The sequence below is a fragment of the Gigantopelta aegis genome, chromosome 9 (genome assembly GCF_016097555.1).
Source record: "Gigantopelta aegis isolate Gae_Host chromosome 9, Gae_host_genome, whole genome shotgun sequence".
Lineage (NCBI taxonomy): Eukaryota > Metazoa > Mollusca > Gastropoda > Neomphalida > Peltospiridae > Gigantopelta > Gigantopelta aegis.
Genome location: NC_054707.1, coordinates 29,582,712 through 29,606,196, shown reverse-complemented (window position 1 = coordinate 29,606,196; position 23,485 = coordinate 29,582,712). Strand labels below are relative to the sequence as shown.

Here is a 23,485-nt window from a genome sequence, read left to right as displayed (position 1 = left end):
GATTTACTTGGGTTTGAAAAGTGGGCATTTGGTCTTGGTAATAGATTTTCTTACAGAAATAATGCTTATTAAAGAACATTATTTAAATTTTATAATCACATTAAATATATTCTGACACTTTGATGTAATATATTAAAAGATAAAGATTGAACTGGCAGGTCAGTGTGGACTGACTGTGAATAAATTGGCATCCTCTTATAACCCCATTGTTCTTGATTGTGCATTTTTCATCCACGTGTTAACTGTTACATCACTTTCGGTCAGTGAATATCACCACAGGTTATTTTAATACAATACAGTGAGATACACAACAGCAGGCTTAATCATTACATGGTCATATTTTACAAAGTGATTGATAAAATCATTAATCTTACATCATATTGGCAAACAAAACAAATAACAAATTTATCATTCAGATTTATATACAATCCAGAGTTGGAAACATGTTAATGGTAAAATTGCTGTGGAAAATGCCTTCGAAACTATTTCTCCACAACATTCTTTTTTTTTTTGTGGTAATTTTTTTAATTGCAGGGGTTGTAATAGTGTTGAATATTGACACTAAAGTTGGTGAACAGTGCTCATACATATGCCCTTACCCTATTTGGTCTTATCAGTGAACATCTGGTTTGGAAGTCTGGTGTTGCTGCTTAGTGCCTGCCTCACCACCAGAATACATAACACATCATATAGACTGGACCAGCGTGAACCCACTGACTTCAGGTTCACCAGTCTCTCCTGATTAACAGGGCAGTTCTCACAAGTGTCAAACAACATTAAAAATAACTTGCATTAGTTGTATGTTATAGTGGATATAAACATATATTTATTAAATTTAATCTTGGCACAGGCTTCTAGAAGTTTTTGTTACATAACCTGTGTTTGTCTTTAGAAAATAATGTGTGTTGCCAGATGCATCTGTGTATGTGTTGTCAGAACTTTGACTTGCTCTGGGTTTTTTCACTTGTAGTATTTCACAAAAGTAATGCATAGATGTACTTTCTCAAATTGCATTATCCCAACAACATGTATTCGAACCATTGAACATGATCTTTGTGTCAGTCATTCCACTATGTTAATGAAAGTAACATATTTGTATTTTGATCATTGCATTGTGGCTGTCAGTAATTGTAACAAAATTATTTTATTTTATATTATATGAGAACACATTTATTTGAGACATTGAACATGGACCTTGGCACCTACCAAATGTTTCTACTTGTATTTGCATTACTAACAAATATTTTGATGATTTTTAGTATTATTTAAAAAAAATGTTTTTAATTTTTCTCACCAGGATTTGAATTACTTATTATTTTCAGTCAACACAGGTGTTAAGTTCAAACCCTGTTATCTTTAGAAATTGTCTTTCATTTCACTTCCAGTAATTCCACATTAACCATCAATAAAAATGAAATTTTCTGAGTTAGTGATCGTGCATTTTACTTTCTATCATTGCATTGTGACTGCATGTCAGTAATTATAACAACATTCAACTGTTGAATGTCCCATCACTCAACTCCATGGCATAGCATCATAGTCATCTCAAACTCTGTCTCATATAAACATGGCATTCAATTAGATGGAAAACTTTGTTTTCCATATTTAATGAGCTAACATAAGACAAGATAGGCCATTTTGTTACAACCATTGGGTTTGTTAATTACAGGAGGTGGGACGTAAAGTGCTCACATGATGCGTGCTTCATTTAAGATTGATCCCTATTGTAGGGTTCATTGGGCAGTTTTTCATTCCAGCCAGTGCACGCTGACTGGTATATCAAAGGCCATTGTATGTGTTATCCTATCTGTGGTATGGTGCATATAAAAGATCTCTTGCTGCTAATGGAAAAATGTTGCAGATTTTCCTCTAGGATTTTACATCAAACTTACCAAATCTTTGACATCCAATAGCCAATGATTAATAAATCATTGTACTCTAGGGGAAAGAAAGAAAGAAATGTTTTATTTAATGACACACTCGACACATTTTATTTACGGTTATATGACATCAGACATATGGTTACAGACCACACAGATATTGAGAGAGCAAACCCACTGTCACCACTTCATGAGCTACGCTTTTTGATTAGCAGCAAGGGATCTTTTATATGCACCATCATGCACACAGGCCTTTGATATACCAGTCGTGGTGCACTGGCCGGAACGAGAAATAGCCCAGTGGGCCCACCAACTTTAGGGGTGCTCTAGGGGAGTCGTTAAACAAAACAATCTTTAACTTTTTCTAATTACATGTACATTTACAATATATACATGTTACAGACCTGCCTATATGTACGATTTGGGTGTATTTTGTATGCATGGATGAACAGAAATGCACTTGTACGCTAAATTAAATATATATACGCGAATGTTTAAAATCCGTAATTTTACAAAAAATTTTTAAATTCATTTCCATGTTCTTGTTTTTGCATTGCCTATACTTCCGGTGGTGTAAACTGGTATGCGGTTCAAAATTATATTTGTGTATAGTCATCAATCATCTCTTGGAGATGAATACGTGCATTGCAGGTATTGTTGTACTGACATTTCTATTTGCCACTCGGGAAAATTTGACATAACACCAAACCTCAGCAGTGAACTTGATACAGTATTTAATTCTTGTGTGCCAAACCTCAGCAAATTCACACCCAGTTATACATTTATCATTGACAATTTTGAAGGAACCACAGACACAAAGTAAGTTAAAACAAACAAACAAAAACAACTTATTTTGTCTCCTATAGAGCCCCCATGCTTTTATAATATTAACTTTTATTTACAACCGTATCAACAAAATGATAGCACCCCACAATTGCGACATTCGTGGATATGTATAATTGTATGATGGTTAATACTAATATTACTATATGTATGCGTACATATAAAATTTGTTTTGTACACAAACAAATTGCAATTGTACACTTAAAATTTCTATAACTACACATGGTGACAACTTGGGATAGGCAGGTCTGATGTTATATTATAATCTCGACATGGAGTCATTGAATGAGCTGTTCCAGTTCAACTCTATAGATGTATGAAGTGGAGTTTGTTCAAGTGCAGTTTGTTCCCTTCATGCTTCATAGTAAGAAATAAACTGGCAGATAATCAATGGCCGAGTTGCCCGTATTTTGTGAAAGGATCAACTCTAAACATATTACATGCCTGGCTGAATATAAAAGCTATTTTAAAGCCATTATAAATAAATGAAATGTTTATTTGTTATTCTTCCAATTTACCAGTTCAGGATTGTTTGTTAATTCTTTCAAAACCACTGGCATGTTTTGTGAATCTATGTACACATTCAGACAAATTGATGTCTTCTGTAGGACTTAATATTGTACATGTATATTAACATATTTATATATAGGTACATGTAGGTAGGTGGTACTAAACCAAATAACTTCCAGCTGGGTCAAAGTTTGAGAGCAGTTAATAGTCCTGTGATTAGTGATAAATGTGAATGTGTTGTAAAAAAATTAGTTTCATCTGGGCACAAAATGTATGCAATTTTATTTCATTTAGTATCACTGTGTCAAGTAACTTTGTGCATACCTGTAAAAATAAGTACTCAAAGTTTGTGCGGAACTAGGGTAGTCATAGAAGCTACCTGTTATCTCTGAAATGAGAAGCTTAAATTGACCCCCATTTTTTTCTGATTCATTTTAAGGGTGAGGGGTGGTAGTATTTGTATCCAAATTGTATATGTTGACTGATATATGCTGCATGTAGGAGTTTTAGCCACACATCTTTCTATTGTCATCTGTGGGATTTGATTTTTTAGTATACACCCTGTATGTACATGTATGTGTACATGCACAGCTTCTTCCATTTGAAAAACCCTCACCTCACAGCCTGATTTGATTTCTTGAATCTTTTCATGAACAGTTTTAATTCCCTTGTAGACTAATAAAATACATGTAGCAGACACTGGGCTTACTGAACTGAAATTAATAAATATTGGACAACATTTAAATGAATCATTTACTACTATATATATAATGGAAAAATATAGTGAGTTTCCTGTGAGAATACACTGGTATGTGACAGAAGTACTAAATGTTTGACATCCAATAGGAAACAAAACATTTTAACTTTTCATTTAAATGAAAAGGGAAGCCATTTTAAGGAATTATGTGAGAGTTAATGTGTTCATACAGAACGTATGTACATGTAGTCACCTGTGGAGTATTCACAGTATGGTTGTGGGATAAAGACTGACTCCAGAGAAGCGTTCTGTGGCCTAAAATTACACAGGCCGTGTTCTGACATTCTTTGCTTTACTTTGAAAGATAAACTTTCAGCTATTTCATCTGTTCCACTGCCAGATAAACATTCACTGACAAGGATGATGATAAATAAATCTTGTTGGCAGGCATGAAGGAAAATGACAACATTTATGTTGTAGCCACAGTGTCAATTAACAATGGAAATGCCAGGCAGGCTGTATAAACAAGCTATAGCAAGTTGTCTGTAGGTTTGCTCGGAATCATTTACAGTACAGACTGGTTGCTCCACTCAAGTAAAGTCTACCACAGACTTTCTAAAACAGATGTAGTACAATATACATGTATATTGGGATACATAAACACACATTATCCCTCTTTGGGTGCATCCCTGGGAATAAATCTAATCTTGTGGATAAATTCAAATCATGCACTTTAGCCCACCAGAATTTCTACTAGTCTGCCAGCCTATAGAACAATATGCTATTGTGTAACAATATTATAATATACACTGTCTTCACGTCAAATATTGTATGTATTTAATTTAAAAAATAATTATTAAGGACACATGGTAAGTGATCAACGAAATAAAGCCCCAAATTAACCTTGATTGACAAATCTACATTTATAAATTTTGAAATATTCTGATAAATACTAAGTTTTTCACATTTCTTACATATAGATTTACAAAATTCAAGTGACACCCAGCAATTATTTAACAAAATCATCTAATCAAAACACACCAGCAACATACTTTCATCATAAATAAGCCATTTCCAAGAAGTATTGACCTTTGACCAGATCTGTTTTCAAAATGTCACGTTTATGGAGTTTGAAAGTACAAAGTTATTAAAGCGGTACACATATTTTGTGAATGGTTTGGAATTTTGGCATGCAGAGTCGCGATTTGATAGGGAAAAAAATTACATTCAGTAGGGAAAAGACAGATTGACCGTTGCATTTTTTAACTTGTCTGTCAGAATTTTTACTCGCATTTGGCGAGCGGGCGAGTACTTTCTGCACCCCTGCTAAATACTGTAGAAAGCTCCAGGGAAGCATTAATGCAGATTTCTATATTATGATCATATTGAAAGATGTTGATGAATGGCTCAAGTAAATATAGTTATTTAAGATTAGTTATACTCTTATATGATAAAAGGTCACTATTCTTTAGTTCTAGGAGTTCTGGAATTAAAAAATGATCTTTAGTCATTAATTTTGGCCATCTTGTATTTTAGTGAATACATAAAAAAAACCTTGAAAGGGCCCCTAGACTAAAATTAATTTGTATACAATATAGAACATGATACCAAATTTGGTGAAGTTGTCTGCCAGGTATAAATAATTTCACTAAGCCACCTTACTAATGGAAGTAGAGCTACATGTCATAGTCTGGTAGCCAATTCTGCAAAGATGCCTAGAATATGGTTGAGCATGTTGTCAAATTAATATAGCCAATTGTTTATAGTTTGACTTTCAATGGTAATGTCACTTTTAAAGTTTAATCCTTCTAATTTGTAAGTCTTGAAAATATCTAAATAACATATATATATATCATTTGACAACCAACCGTGTGAGCATGTTTTATAAGAATAGTCGTGCTGGGGTGTTATTAAACAATCATTCATTCATTCATTCATTTATAAGTATACATTAAATAACACATCTTTTAAACATTTCCAGTTAAAATAGATGTTTTGGCTGTAAATAAAACATGCTTACAATTGCAACAACACAGTTAAATCTCGAACTAGTATTTAAAACATATCTTTGAACCAAAGTCAATACTATTATAAAGGATATAATTATTATTAACCATTACTATGTATATATATCTTAAATCACGTATTATTGTATATGACATATTATTTATTTTATTTCTCATTTATAACAAAATACATATTTGTTGTTGGGTCTGGGATGTAACCATCATTTGACTTCCAGCTGTAAAGAGCATGACCCAACGGTTTTACGTCACTTGATCACCAAATTCTCAAAATGTAAGGTTAACTTTATTTTTTGGTTCAGAGTATTATGGGTTTGTCCCCAATACTTTAAATACACAGTAATATTATCTACGGTTTAATTTCACAATAATTATTTGTTTATACTACTGGTGACTGATATTTGTTATAGAACTAGATATGGAAGACAAATGTTATAATAATTTTGTATAATATTTGGTTGTAAAATGTATTTACGTTACTGGAATAAATATGTAACGGTTTCTATTTGTTTATCATTTATGTTTTTGAGAAACCAATAGAAACTGTTGCCGGTTTCACTACAGAGCACTACTTGCAACACAGTTGGTTTGTCACTCCAGGCTGGTTGCATGGGGGTGCCTCTGGAACATTCCTAGCCCTGTTGTAGAGTACATGTAGTTCCTAACCATGTCAAAATTACACAGTACTGCGAAAGTGCCAGTGCAGTTGTCTGTTTGATGTCAGACTGTCAGTCATGACATTACTGCCATTTAAAACAAATCATTGAATTAAAAAAACAGCCAAAATAGCAGGAAATTTTTCAAATAGTGTGTATATTTCATGCAAGCTTGAACAATATCCAAATTATTACCTTATGTAGGTCACCCATTGGTCAATATTGTGCCCACTTTTCAGTACTTTTGGCAGAGAATTATTTGTTTTATAAATGTTTTAAAGGGCGTAAACTTGTGCAAAAGTATGTGCGATATTCAAGGTAGTTGCAATAGGCAAGTTTGTAGGAGACCCATCTTTTTATGCTTATAGACAATAAGCGTCCTCATGTCCCATCAAAATTTCACAAGTTTTGGCAAAATAGCCTTGAAGATATATGCAATATAAGAGTGAGCGAAAATAATAAATAATAATAATTAAAGCTGCTAGCAGCAATGAAACAGTCTCCTGGCTGTTATTTAACATTATTCAAATACATAATTTAAAATTCAGCATCCCCCCAAAACCTCAACTGAATTATCTGCTATACATGTATCTGTTGCTAAGAATGGGATATGGCTAATGTTTTGAAGTGAATTCAACATCCCACTAAACCTTAATTTACAGTAAATATTTTTCTAAAATGCGATTTCCCTGGTACCTGGGGAACTTGTTAATAGAAAAACCAATGTCATATTCTGAACAGAAATAGAATTATAGGACTTAGATATGTGATAAAAAAAAAAAATGTTTTTTGACAAAACAAATAAAATAAAAATTTAATGTCCTATGCTGTGAATTGGAATCTTACACTGTATAGTGTGGTCGACTATGTAATCCCATAGGAATTTGCTGCCCAAATGGATGGGTGATTATTGCATCATTTGGACACAATAATTACATAAATGGACGGGTAATTGTTTTTGACAACCTTAAAGGTGTCACATGACCTTAATTACCTTGACCTTTATATAGCTATAGTGACACATAAATTGGCATATCTTGGCTGTGCATGTGCTGATTGAGATGATGTAAACAAATAGTTTTCTGGTAGCCTAACTGAATGCAAAAAAATTCAAGGTCATTAAGGGTCAAGGTCATACCTAAGTTCATGGTCAAATGCTTTAAACATATTTTAGCAATAGGTGCTCTGACAGGTTATATAAACATGCAAATTGATAGGGTTTTTTATGATTCTGAATCAGTTAAGATATGTTCTGAGGACAGAGGACAAAGTCATACTTTTAAGGTCAAAGAGCAAATAATTACATTTTTCGTAAAGACAGTACTTTTTTTTTTTAGGAATTATTGTCAACATTATCTTTATCGAGGTTTAGCTTGTCCACATTTGAGCAGTCCGTACATTTGCACAACCAGGGTTTCTACCAGAGGGTAAATTTATGTACCCTAAAATCTTGGCAATTAATGGATATACTTTTATAATTTTAGATAGATGATAGTAAGAGAACTGCTGTTTAAATTTTATCAAGCACATGTGTCCAAATACAAAACATTTCAAACCATGACCACCTAGTAGGAGCACTTTTGGTCTGTATTGAATTTATTACGTATCCACAAATTATTTTGTGGCAGAAAGCCTGACAACGCAGTACAAGTGAGACCATATCTGTATTTTATGGGTTCCAGGACTGCCTTGGGTGATGGCTTTGTTAAGGCATTTGACTGGCAGATTTCTTTTATCCGGGCTGACTTCCCATCTATTCTGTTCAATTGGTCGTTTTGGTATCGCGGAAATGTAGGACTCGTTTCTCATTGACATGGAGTTACATGTAGCTCGATCAGTATCTGGTTAAGTTTTTTAGATGGAAAGAGCATCTCACTCAAGTTTTTTCTTGTTTAATAACTTCCATTGAAGAGCATATAGAGTATCCAGGTGACTTTAATCAGAGTATACTATGCAGACAAATCGCTGGAATGACCCAATATTTCATGGGAATAATAGTCATATTTCTATGGGGTGTCAAGAGCCTCAACAATGTGCGAGTCATTGCACATGTTTGCACAATTTAATCATTGGAAGGTGTGTTGACCAGCCTCAGTGGCATTGTGGTTAGGCTATCGGTCTAGAGGCTGGTAGGTACTGGGTTCAGATCCCAGTTGAGGCATGGTATTTTTAATCCAGATACTGACTCCAAACCCTGAGTGAGTGCTCCACAAGGCTCAATGGATAGGTGTAAACCACTTGCACCAACCAGTGATCCATAACTGGTTCAACAAAGGCTAAGTTTTGTGCTATCCTGCCTGTGGGAAGCGCAAATAAAAGATCCCTTGCTGCCTGTCATAAAAGAGTAGCCTATGTGGCGACAGCAGGTTTCCTCTAAAAAACAGTATCAGAATGACCATATGTTTGACGTCCAAAAGCCGATGATGTTAAACAAAAGAAACTATATTTTCCAGAACATGCAATTTACCAGTGCAAAACACCCATTAGTATTGCCTTTGAAATGTTATAGCTTAAAGGGACATACCCTCGTTTCAACCCGTGAAAATTAACACTGAGTTTAGTTAATCTACAAACCTGAAACACATTTGGATAAAGTTACAAATAAGTGAAACATGAGCCTGTGACTTTGAAATGGTGAAATACCCTCTGAAAACGGACTACAACTCAACTCCATAACTGTTACGTCTCAGACACACGTCTTTTTAAAAATATGAGAAATGCATTTTGTGATATTAAAAACAGCAGTATGACCAAAGAAAGACACTAAGAATGTATGGAAATTCATAATCTAAACCATCAAATCTAAGTAGAGTATGATTTCAGTTATCAACAAAACGGCTATAACAGTCAAAAATATACTTTAGTGTTTAAAAACTAGGGTATGTCCCTTTAAGGGAACATTTGTAGAGGTCAAGGTCAAGGTCCAGATTGATTACAGAGTGATATAATATTGACCCAAGGGTGTGATTTGAAACAGCTGAGTAGCTAAAATGGCTGGACTTATTGGACATCATGAAAACAATCATTTCAGAAACTTAGTCATTTTCAGTCACAGTATGCATCGTTGATATATGACAAAACTCTGGGTGTATAACCTTGACCTTAGTATGTGACCTTGATCCTATATTACATTGAAATATATTTGAATCTATCTGGCATTTGTAAAACTATCAGTTGTCATACTTAGATTATTTTGATTTGGAGCAGCCATTGCCGACATATACCACTATAACTCTAAAATGGTCAAGATCATTAAGGAATCACTTAAATAGGTAACAAAATGTGTTACCTTTCATTTTCATAATCCGAACATTCAAATGGTGTGATATCTAAACCTAACTCAATTTGGGCATCAAAATCCTACGGGACCCTAAATTTCGACATGGTCAACCACACTACTGGTAGTTGTAAAATAAAATAATTAAAAAATAATAATTAAAAAAAAAAAAAAAAAAAATCAGAAAATAGGTTATATGTGTTGTCTTGGAAAGCAATAACAAAATTATTATTTCTTAACTATGGTACAAAATATGACATGTCTATATGGAATGTTTTATTTCCAGTATACTAGGCAACATATTAATAGAAAAATAAATGTCATATCCTGAACAGAAACAGAATTACACATGTATAGGACTTCAAATATGGGAAAAAATTAATAAATAAAATAATTTTTGAGACAAAAAATATAAAAATAGGTTATTATATAATTTCAAATATGGGATAAAAAGGTTATTATATAACTTGAAATATGGGAAATATATATATTTTTGATACCAACTCCAAACCCTGAGTGAGTGCTCCACAAGGCTCAATGGGTAGGTGTAAACCACTTGCACTGACCAGTGATCCATAACTAGTTCAACAAAGGCCATGGTTTGTGCTATCCTGCCTGTGGGAAGCGCAAATAAAAGATCCCTTGCTGCTAATTGGAAAGAGTAGCCCATGTAGTGGCGACAGCGACAGCGGGTTTCCTCTCAAACTCTGTGTGGTCCTTATCCATATTTCTGACACCATATAACCGTAAATAAAATGTGTTGAGTGCGTCGTTAAATAAAACATTTCTTTCAACTTTGGTACAACATACAAAATATCCGTATATAGTGTTTTATTCCCAATATACTGGGCAACATATTAATTGAAAAGTCAATGTTATATTCTGAACAAATTAGAATTAAACTGCTTCAAAAATTGAAAATATTATAAATAAAATATGTTTTGTAATTTACCTAAATGAGGGGGGCGGGACGTAGCCCAGTGGTAAATCACTTGCTTGATGCGCGGTCGGTCTAGGATCCATCCTCGTCAGTGGACCATTGGGCTATTTCTTGTTCCAGCCAGTGCACCACTACTGGCATATCAAAGGCTGTGGTATGTACTACCCTGTCTGTGGGATGATGCATATAAAAGATCTCTTGCTGCTAATTGAAAAGAGTAGCCAGATTGTTCTGAATGTGCATATAAAACCCTATGACTTGAGCTGACCCACCCCAACAATTTTGTAATTTGCGCCATGTTGCTGTTATCAATGTCAGCACTGTGAAATACCAAGACTAAGAATGCTGACTTCACGTGTTATTGAAACTATTTTCCTATGATTAATAAATCAATGTGCTCTAGTGGTGTTATTAAACAAAACAATTTTTTACAACTATTTCATTTTCAGTCGGTTGTTTTTGATATTTAAAAAAAAAATGATAATAAAATTGAAATTTACGGTTTATTTAATATCCAACTTTTGAGATGTTACCTCACAGTCTTACAAATATATATAGAATATCAGGTTACTACGTTTTGATATCGTGGTTATTTGGCGAGGTTTAGATAACGGTGTAACAGGTGAGCTTTAGCATTTGATCACATCCTGTTAAAATAAATAACCGTGATTATTAAAATAAGCAAACACCATTACGCTGTAGGTCTATTCTGGACGACACCATTTCTCGTTACCGGTCATGAGATTGCTATTACACTAATTGAATATTTGGTATTATTATTATGTTTGAGGTGTCAGATAGATTATGTAACCATTTGTTTGTAATCAAAAGATAGAAAATGGCTTAACCAAAATTTTAGCCACTTGCACATTTTATTAGTATTTTTGGTAAAAATTAGCGAATGACTAATTTGGCTACCGACAGCATTAACCCTGGCTAGGGAGACCTAATAATAATAATAATAATCCTATCAAAAACAATGGGTTCCCAGCCAAAAAGGCTTGGAAATGTATAATACCGGCCTTGGTGTCATCGTGGTTAAGCCATCGGACATAAGGCTGGTAGGTACGGGGTTCACAACCCCATATCGGCTCCCACCCCGAGCGAGTTTTAATTACTTAATGGGTAGGTGTAAGGCCACTACCCCCCTTCTCTCTCACTAACCATTAACAACTAACCCACTGTCCTGGACAGACAGCCCAGATAGCTTGAACCCTAATTGGCTATAAGCACGAAAATAAGTTAAATGAAATGGGAACCTAATTATAATGATTGCTATTTTGTTGGAAAACAACTTGTTAAATTTTTAGTTCAATAGACGATTCGACCAAATGTTCTGCTCACCCAGAACTAGTAGGTGAGACATTTACATTTTGTAATTGTATGTAATTATTGTTGTTTTTTCAGATTATATTGAAAACTAGTAACACACAGCAACTGGCACAGTTGATTCAGGCAGCACAACACTGTCCATCTCATTTGGTAAGTCACATACAATTACAGTGAAACCCCTCTAAACCGGACAACACGCGACCATGTAAAGAATCCAGTTTTAAAGGGTATCCAGTTTGGAAAGGTTCTGTACTGATATTTAAAAAGTGACTGTCAAAAGTGTCTGATTCTGAGGGAATTCTGCTTTACATAGTGTCCTGTTTTGTGGGGTTTTACTGTTCTTAGAATTAGTGGTGACAAAAACACTATTTTTAATCACAGCATTTGTATGCAAAATACATGTAAGACTGCAAATAAGATTGAAAAATGGCTATTATTATACCTTTGTAATATATTACAGTGTATAACAGTGTATATGTGTGTACAAATATAAAATGCAGAAAGAGGAACCTGACATATTATCCTTTAAATATTCTAAAAGTTAAAAGACAATTTTTTTATTTTATATTTTACAAAAACTGTCAGTTCAAAGAATGGAATAATTGAATTTTAATAACACCCCAGCACAAAAATACACATCAGCTATTGAGTGTCACAAAAGTTGTTAGTTCAAAGAATATGATAAAAATTGGGCACCTTGGTCCAGATTCGTAGAAACATCAGAATGCAGTATTGCAGGTGTAAACACCAAGTGAAATTCTGGTATGGCAATTAGAATTTACAAAACAATTATCTTTTGGTGTGTAGATAGTTATGTCAGCACTAAACTGTCATTATGACATAAATTTAATTTTACTATACTGAACCGCAAAAGAAACGCGAGATTTTTAAATGTCATTTCTATATGGTAAATTATAACAATTTATTTCGGGGATGTAACTGTCAATATTACAAGACATGCTGGTTTATGACTGAGACCCAAATTGCAGGTACCCTTTCAACTTTCCATGAAACGACACGCCAAAACGCACCTGTCTCGAAGGCCGTGGGTGGCAGTCGCAAACAATTGTCATGAAAACCGAAATGCACGTGCATCTCGTGGAGGTTATGGGTATAAAAACCAACTTGAACCGCGTTCCTGGCATTCGTAATTTGCATGCATCAGGTATGACCCGATTGTCAGCAGCGCAGAGAGAACAAGCTATCGGCCAATTGCAAGCCGGGCAGCGTGCCCTGGTTGTTGCTAACGCTTACAATGTCCATGTCAGCACCATCCATCGTCTACAGCAGCGGTACATCAACACCAACAGCACTGCAGACAGTCACCGCAGCGGGCGCCCCCGGGTGACCACGCCCAGGCAGGACCGCTACATCAACCGGCAACACCTCCATGATCGCTTCAGAACGGCCAGCATGACAGCTCGCGCGACCATTGGCACTGGACAGCGACCCATTAGTGATGACACGGTATGACGTCGACTGGCCGCCAACAACCTGTTTTGCCGACGTCCCGCTCGAGGACCTGTCCTCACCACCCGCCACCGTCAGACACGACTACAGTAGCGGCATCAACAATGGAGGTTGATAGTCTTCTCTGACGAGAGCCGGTACTGTGTTTCCAACTCGGATGGCAGAGTGAGGGTGTGGCGTAGGAGGGGTGAACGCTACAGAGACGCATGTGTCCTGGAGAGAGACCCGTGGGGTGGCCAAAGCATCATGGTTTGGGGTGCTATAGGCCTGAATCAGAGAATTGGGCCCCATTTGTTCCAAAATGTTGGTGCAGGCAGAGGGAATGGCATCACAGCGCAGTGCTACGTTGACCAGATTCTAACACCTCACATAGTGCCCTTCTTCACGCGTCACCATAACCACGTGTTCCAGCAGGATAATGCTCGCCCCCACACGGCCAGGATCACCATGGACTTCCTGCGTCAGCACAACATCAGAACCATGCCGTGGCCGGCTCTCAGCCCTGATTTGAACCCGATTGAACACCTGTGGGATGAAATCCAGAGACGGCTTAACCAGGTGGTCCCACGGCTGACAACTCGTGTGCAACTGGAGACGGCTTTCCTGAGGGTGTGGGCACAGGTGCCAATGGCTTTTGTGAACCGCCTCGTGCACTCCATGTACCGACGGTGTATGGCCATTTTGAACACCCAGGGAGGACATACACGGTATTGAACATGTCACGCCCTACAATCTCGATGTGCTGGATCCCCCCACTACCTGAACACAGGCAAACGACCCAGAGACTGTGGTCAAAGTGCATCCAATAAATTGACTTTATCAGATTTTTCAAAATTTATCTTTGATATTAATAAATTGAAACATATTTTCTCAGCCACACATGTGTCGCGTTTCTTTTGGGGTTCAGTATATATTGGTCAACTATAAACATAAACTTCTGTGTTTCAGTGCATATTTGTGAAACATGCCTATGTCAGATTTAACCGTACATGAAGATTTTCCAATGATCAAGGTGTTTTCAGTGTTTCATTATTCATTTACTACAATTGAAAAGCATAGTTGTGATACATTGAGATTTTTTGTAAATGAAATTGATGTTTATAAGCAGTAACATGATTCTAAAGGAAATATCTGTTAGGAATTCATATCAGTAAATCATTTATTTGTCCATTAATGACATTATTCGCCCATGTCAATAAATATGTGCCGGATTTAGCTCAGTAGGTTGAGCGCTCGCCTGAGGTACTTGTGTCACAGGATCAAAGCACTTCAGTGGATCTATTCAACTGATTGGGTTTTTTATCATTCCAACCAGTGCACCACAACTAGTCAAAGGCCATGGTATGTGCTTTCCTGTCTGTGGGAAAGTGCATATAAAAGATACCTTGCTGCTAATGAATAAATATAGCGGGTTTCTAGGGTATAACAATATACTCGAATATTCGGTGCATGGAACAGTGATCTATATTGTAGTTGCATCACTAGCTGAACTGAATACATGAATACATATATGTAATGCTAACTGTACAATTTATGTTTCTAATTCACACTAACCAAAACACAATACCAATTCAATTGTTTTGATAATGTCCAGACCGGTTTTGTAGTAGATCAAGTACATAGACCAATCCTTTTTTTGTTCAGTGCATTGGACTGGTACCCTACATGTACCTTGATTTTGCTTCTGTCAACCCCCCCCCCAAAAAAAAAAAAACACACAAAAAAAACACACACAAAAACCACCAAAAACAGCCCACCCCAAAACCCAACAAAAACCCCACCCACCCATGATTAAGCAGTTTTTACTTTTAAAACCCCTCAAATACTGTTCTTCTTTTCTGCAAAAACTTTTCACTTTTGTATTCATGGATGTGAATACATATTCATATTTATCACCTCATATTCGTGATATGTATCATATTGATCACCATGTGTATTCGTCACACCCCTACAGGTTTCCTCTTCTGACTGCATGTCAGTATTACCAAGTGTTTGACATCCAATAGCTGATGATTAATTAATCAATGTGCTTTAATGGTGTCATTAAATAAAACAAACTTTATACCAATAAATATTGCTGTCTCAACATTGCGAACATGTTGATTTTACTAAATAATAACATTAATACGATTTCCTTTCTGGTCCAAATCAGTGAACCTGAGAAATAATGTATTTTATTGACTGATGATTTTATATTGTAAATTACTGTGAAATATTGTGAATATTATTGTAAAAATTAGCTCCTAAAAACTGACAACCTGTTTGAGACTTTACCAGGTAGACAGTGAATGTCTGATGATTGTTTCTTTCCAGTACCTTGTAAATAATCCATTTAAAAATAATTATCATGGCCACTTAATTAAGAGAAGTATGTCCTCCTTGTTAGGTAAGTTCTGAAACAGTGTGGCCACTTAAGACAGGTGACCACTTGGGAAGGTTTGACTGTTTGTGTGTGCATGTGTACTTTTACTACATGGTACTTGATTGTGTTTAATATGCTACATGCATGCCTTATATTTAATTACATTTAATTTGATTAAATGTACAATGTCTGTCCTTATTTAGTATTTTTATTATTATTTTGATGTATTGAAACAGGTTGAATAAATAATTTTATTCCTGCAATGATGAATATTTTGTTTGTGATTTCAGGTGCAGTTTTGGCATTGCATCAGTGTAAACGTACCTGGTGAGTATCGATTGTTTTTATGTGTCAGGCTAGCCTAGTTAAAGCCTTCTGTGATGACCAAAATGTCAGGCATACAACTGCTTTCACTCAGAATATCATTAAACATGTTACACGCTAACTTGTAAGTAGATTATAAGAATATTTATCCTATAACTTACCCATGATATCCATGTCATAAACCCATGTGATAATTTAGTGTATTAACCCAGTTAATAATGCAATGGTATGCAAATTTAAAGGTATTTGCAAATTTGCAAGGTCTCTAGTTGCTGTTAATGGGTCATTTGTTTACAAACCAACAAGACGTTTTCATAAGATTTAGTTTAAAATGTGTGTTGTAAAACTAATTTGTGCTAATCGTGATGACATCATATTACCGATGGAGGTGACTTTAATACCATAATTTACTACATATCGCATGAAAATTTTATTTTAGAAGTATTATAGGCAAAATAGAATTCGTCATGAGTGTTTTTTAATATATAAAATATCAACCTCGTCTAGTTAATTGGTATTTATACAGTGTATTTAATTTATCTCACTTGCACTCACTTTTAGGTTTTACGTCGTTAATATTATTTTTGAAAATTATTTATATTAACATTTAAATAAAATGGAAGATGCAGAATTAATATACTAATGAAAACACCACACATGAGACTAAATGACAGCAGATATCAAACACATTCTCAGAATTTTGTCATCGTGGTAAATCCTGGGTGCCCATGACAGTGTACATCTATATCTGATTTATCATGAAAATTGAGAGCGTCGTTAAACAAAACATTTCTCTCTTTATTTATCCTGAAAATTAACAAATGGAAAAAAGGCTTATGTGCCAGTGCATGTGTACTTCTACTACATGGTACTTGATTGTGTTCAATATGCTACATGCATGCCTTATATAGTAGCTGTAAAAAGAAAAATGAATCTGTATTTTACTTCTGGTAACCTGAAATTTATCTCATTCATTTTAATTGTACTGCTGTAAGTTTCAATACTGTGACTGACCTATGTTTTATTTCTCATACAACATATAATTAATCATACATCATTGCCAGTGCAGTGTTTTGATGTGTTTTTTACTTTTGGAGAGTGGGGGTAGAGAAATGACAGACTAGGTTATAAAAAGTAAATGGGTGCCAACAGCTTGACTTGAACTGCCAGTGTGAAACGGGTGATTGTGTGCACCTAAACACTGCCACAATAATGGACCTGGTATTTGCTGTGTTGTGGAGAGAATGAATGCTGGCCTGGCTGGTTCATGTGACTGCTGTAAACACTGGCACATGTCACTCGCTGATGGATGGCAAGCCCTGGGAATGCTTGTGGCTTGCAGCAAACACAGGAGGCAGTAGAATACCAAATGGTCAAACTTGTTTGTAGAAAAATGTTTGTGGTGCTGCCTTAGATTGCATGATGGAAATGGAGAACACAGCTAATCAGTGTTATGCTTTTCCATTTGTATGTGTACCTACGAACCAAAAAAGTTTGTTTGTTTTATTTAACGCCGCTGCTAGAGCACATTGATTTTTTATCTTATCATCGGCTATTGGACGTCAAACATATGGTCATTCTGACACTGTTTTTTTTAGGAAACCCGCTGTCACCACATAGGCTACTCTTTTACGACAGGCAGCAAGGGATATTTTATTTGCGCTTCCCACAGGCAGGGTAGCACAAACCATGGCCTTTGTTGAACCAGTTATGGATCACTGGTCGGTGCAAGTGGTTTACACCTACCCATTAAGCCTTGTAGAGCACTCACTCAGGGTTTGGAGTCGGTATCTGGATTAAAAAGCCCATGCCTCGACTGGGATCCGAACCCAGTACCTGCCAGCCTGTAGACCGATGGCCTGCCATGACGCCACCGAGGCCGGTACCTATGAACCAAAACTCGGGAAGAGCTACATCTACATTAGGTCTTCATTCTTTTATAAATGTGCCCTGTCATTAGGCCCCATTGGGCTGTTTCTCATTCCAACCAGTACACCATGACTGGTATATCAAAGGTGTTAGTATGTGCTACGTTGTCTTGTGGGATGATGCATATAAAATATCGCTAGCTATTAATGGAAAGAATATAGCAGGTTTCATCTCTAAGACTGTATGTCGAAATTACCAAATGTCTGACATCCAATACCTAATGATTAATAGATCAATGTGCTCTAGTGGTGTCGTTAAAATAACCCCAACTGTATCATTCTTTTACGTGAGTGGCAGGATCTAGCTCAGTTGTTAGAACTCTTGCTTGAGGTGGTTTGGCCGCAGTCGAACCCCCTTGTGGACAGACATGTTCTCTGGAAAGGGGGGGGGGGGGGGGGGGGTTCCTATCTCAACTTATGCCCCAAAACTGGTACATCAAAGACCATAGTATGTGCTGTCCTGTCTATGGGAGAGTGCATGCAAGAGATCTATTGCTGCTAATGGAAAAATGTAGGTGGTTTCCTTTATATTAAGACTGTGTCAAAAAAAAAAAAAAATGTTTGATACATTGCATCCAACATTACCTGATGATTAATAAATAATTGTGATCTATTTAGTATCATTAAACAAAACAAACTTTAACTTTAAAAAAAAAGCAAAAAAAAAGAAAAGCAATGCTATCAAACAAGATGGAAGAATCGGTCTCAAATTTTGCTTTGCCATAAATAGTCAGTCGGTCATTTTAATCCTCTCATATCTTGATGTGTGTAATATATTTTTAAAGTACTCAAGTGTATTACTATAATTACATTTTAGTGGATACTGTTTGTAAATCTTTTATCATAAATGAAAAAAATATCTGGTGTAGGTCAAACATATTTAATTATTAGTTATCAAATATTAGTCTTTTTGGCTTTGACTTGATGGTGATAATTTCTTATATAGTGATGCTTTAGTTATTTGTGTATGTGTTAGTTTTGAAAGCTGACACCTGACATTGTGTTTTCAAGATCTGGATCCTTTTAGACAAGCAGTGCAGGGATCACATGTTATAGTTCTGTCAGACCAGATAAACATATGAATATTAGGAACAGTCTGCTAAAATAGACTTGCAAAACCAAAGCTTTGGTTGATGTGTTCTTTCTATGAATTGAATACTACATGTATGTTAATATACAATGTAATGCAATAACTTCAACAGGTTCATTGTTTGTTGTAAACCATTCAGAAGTTTATCATTTTCTATGTGATAAACTTTTCAGCAAGTTCAGTAAAACAATGCTACTTCTATTTCATTGCCACATTATGCTCATACTGATTAACCAGACATTTTTGTGGTCTAAAATGTTCATGGTTTGAGGACTAAAAACTTTTGAGGTTTCTTATTTTCAAGATTTGACTTGTTTTTATTTCCGTGGTTTAGCACATTGAATATTCTGTTCTGTACATAATCAACATTAAAAGTTTTCATGTTATCGCCTTTGCTTAAAGTTAAACAATTAATAGAGCATACAATTGCAATTGAGTAATACTGTATGTTATTAGTGTGACAATGGATCAGTTGTTGGTTTCATCAAAAGCCAATTAAGATTTGTGTCAGATGTTTTTTAAGTCTGACTGTGTAGTGTTTAATCTGAGCTCGACACATTTCATTCATACCAGTGTGTAAGCATTTTACTCTATAGAATATATCTATAATAACCCGGTGTGTTCAATACACTATTCCCATGCAGCTTTATATTTTACTCTATAGAATACATCTATAATAACCCGGTGTGTTCAATACACTATTCCCATGCAGCTTTATATTTTACTCTATAGAATACATCTATAATAACCCGGTGTGTTCAATACACTATTCCCATGCAGCTTTATATTTTACTGTTAGAATACATCTATAATAACCCGGTGTGTTCAATACACTATTCCCATGCAGCTTTATATTTTACTGTATAGAATACATCTATAATAACCCGGTGTGTTCAATACACTATTCCCATGCAGCTTTATATTTTACTGTATAGAATACATCTATAATAACCCGGTGTGTTCAATACACTATTCCCATGCAGCTTTATATTTTACTGTATAGAATACATCTATAATAACCCGGTGTGTTCAATACACTATTCCCATGCAGCTTTATATTTTACTCTATAGAATACATCTATAATAACCCGGTGTGTTCAATACACTATTCCCATGCAGCTTTATATTTTACTCTATAGAATACATCTATAATAACCCGGTGTGTTCAATACACTATTCCCATGCAGCTTTATATTTTACTCTATAGAATACATCTATAATAACCCGGTGTGTTCAATACACTATTCCCATGCAGCTTTATATTTTACTCTATAGAATACATCTATAATAACCCGGTGTGTTCAATACACTATTCCCATGCAGCTTTATATTTTACTCTATAGAATACATCTATAATAACCCGGTGTGTTCAATACACTATTCCCATGCAGCTTTATATTTTACTGTATAGAATACATCTATAATAACCCGGTGTGTTCAATACACTATTCCCATGCAGCTTTATATACTGTTTACTCTATAGACTATATATTTTACTGTATAGAATACATCTATAATAACCCGGTGTGTTCAATACACTATTCCCATGCAGCTTTATATTTTACTCTATAGAATACATCTATAATAACCCGGTGTGTTCAATACACTATTCCCATGCAGCTTTATATTTTACTCTATAGAATACATCTATAATAACCCGGTGTGTTCAATACACTATTCCCATGCAGCTTTATATTTTACTCTATAGAATACATCTATAATAACCCGGTGTGTTCAATACACTATTCCCATGCAGCTTTATATTTTACTCTATAGAATACATCTATAATAACCCGGTGTGTTCAATACACTATTCCCATGCAGCTTTATATTTTACTGTATAGAATACATCTATAATAACCCGGTGTGTTCAATACACTATTCCCATGCAGCTTTATATTTTACTGTATAGAATACATCTATAATAACCCGGTGTGTTCAATACACTATTCCCATGCAGCTTTATATTTTACTCTATAGAATACATCTATAATAACCCGGTGTGTTCAATACACTATTCCCATGCAGCTTTATATTTTACTCTATAGAATACATCTATAATAACCCGGTGTGTTCAATACACTATTCCCATGCAGCTTTATATTTTCGAGGCTGCCCACTTACCCTGAAAATCCAAACATAAAAAACCACAAACATTTCCGGTTATCTGGTAGTCACCAAAGGAAGACATTAATTGGATTAAAAACATTTTCTAAAATTTAGTCTTCTCAGGAAACCCGCTATATTCCATCAGTTACATATGTTTTGCAATGGATACAAATAAAAATACTGAATTTAATCCAGATTATTTATACAGTACTTATTATTGTCAGGTGCAAATCTAAGGGGAGAGTATTCACCCCCAAATTTGAAGTGCACCATTTTTAACCGATGAATACATGTACAAAGCATTTATTGGGGAACAGTCAGTATTGTAACATTACTGTGTAAGAGTACCATGCATATTGATAATAATGTTAGCATACTTTTGAATACTGGGGGTTCCCTTTTTAAATGCTATTCCCCATCCCTAGAAACTTTTTTGTCCACTCCTGGTGGTAGTATAATTCTGTGAAATTAAGAGTTCAAATAATAATGTATAACAATGATTTAAATTTCATTGCAAGTTACCAGCATGTCTTTTTAATAGGTGTTTTTTTGTTGTTATCCATGGATATATATCTAAAATATTTGAGTATGTCTATAAACAAGCAAATTCTCTACATTATATGTATAGTTTCCAGTGAGAAAGTTTGTTTGACCTTTCAAAAGTTCTGAATACTATTCAAGATGATTACTACATGTTTATCAGCATAAAGGGAAAGGAGGTGGGGATTGGGTGAGGGGAAGAGATGGAGAGAGACAGAAAGGGTTTGTACTGTCTGTCAGAACGTGATGGCCACTGGGATAGAGAAAGACATTGACTACCTGCCGGTGTACTGTCTGTTCTGACAGCCAGAATTCAATCATCTTGTCAGCCAAGTAAAGGCAGAACACAAAATGCAGCTTTGCTTGTCAGCGCAGGGACAAAGTAAGCTTTTTTTGTTGGCAAAATGTCTCACTTAGAATGAAAGGCACCCCCAGCAGAGTTTGATTGATAGGTTTCTACATTTCCCACAAAGCCTGAATAAAATAAATTTCAAAGGTTTCTTTGCATGGTGAGTGGTGGGAAAATACCTGTGAGCTATAATTACTGGTCTATGCATTATTGTCACTAAGTTAATGTCTTTATTGCTGAATTGACAAATTTGGCATATATAATAATAAATAAGTTACCACTTATTATCAAATATATGTCACCTGTCATGAGCTTTAATAGAAAGTGACAAATAAAAGTCTTGTCATGAAGAATATAAAGTAGATAATAATTAGTGTGGATTTTGCTAGTCTGGGGCTCAACTTAAGAATATGTCTCCCACGGCAATTGAAAAAAGAATTGCTGTGGGTGAAATGGCCAACCAACAGCAGTTGTGAGACTGCCTGTGGCAATTGTTTTAAAAAGTGACTTTTCAGCAAATAAACATGACTGAAATGTTATTTTTCTGAATGTAGACATATTTTAAATGTACAAATGTTATATACTGGCAACTAATGTTGAGGAACCTTACCAATGACACAATTTATGTCTCAATGACAACAATTGCCATCAGTGCCGTCATAAAGTTGAACTTGTTTATTACCTCAGCTTTTCTTTTCTATAATTTTTAAATTTCTTTTTCATCTATTGATGTATGTAGAAATGATATAAGCAACTTTACACAGTATTCTGGTATTGCTAAAATTTAATTTTTTATTTACAATTTCAGATAATTTTCATGTTAAAATTTGTTAGGTTTATAATTGCTTATAACTTTTAAATTCTTTCATGGATTGTATAAATACCAAGATAATTTTTATGTTGAAGTTAATTGTCAGGTTTATAATTGTTGTATAAATACCAAGTGATACTTTTTAAACTGCATATCTCTGTGTTCATAAATGGTATGCCAGAGCAAGTTAAAAATGTTTTAATAAATGTAAAGAAACTTAATTTTTTGAAAGCTACTTTTGAAAATATTATAATTATGTAATATGCTCTAAATAAAATGGAGTTATGGAGTGTATTACAAAATGTTATAGCAATCTGGTTTTGGACTAATGCATCCTCTTTAA

At 35.0% G+C, this 23,485-nt stretch overlaps 1 protein-coding gene across 1 annotated transcript in view; it reads left to right on the top strand.

Annotated features, from left to right (window-relative positions):
- The window catches only part of LOC121380876 (reversion-inducing cysteine-rich protein with Kazal motifs-like), a 127,783-nt gene that overhangs the window by 22,938 nt on the left and 81,360 nt on the right, over window positions 1–23,485 (top strand). Inside the window, exons 3-4 of the mRNA XM_041509882.1 lie at window positions 12,235–12,309; window positions 16,282–16,318. Of these exons, the coding sequence (XP_041365816.1) occupies window positions 12,235–12,309; window positions 16,282–16,318 (112 nt within the window). The remainder of the gene's footprint in view (window positions 1–12,234; window positions 12,310–16,281; window positions 16,319–23,485) is intronic.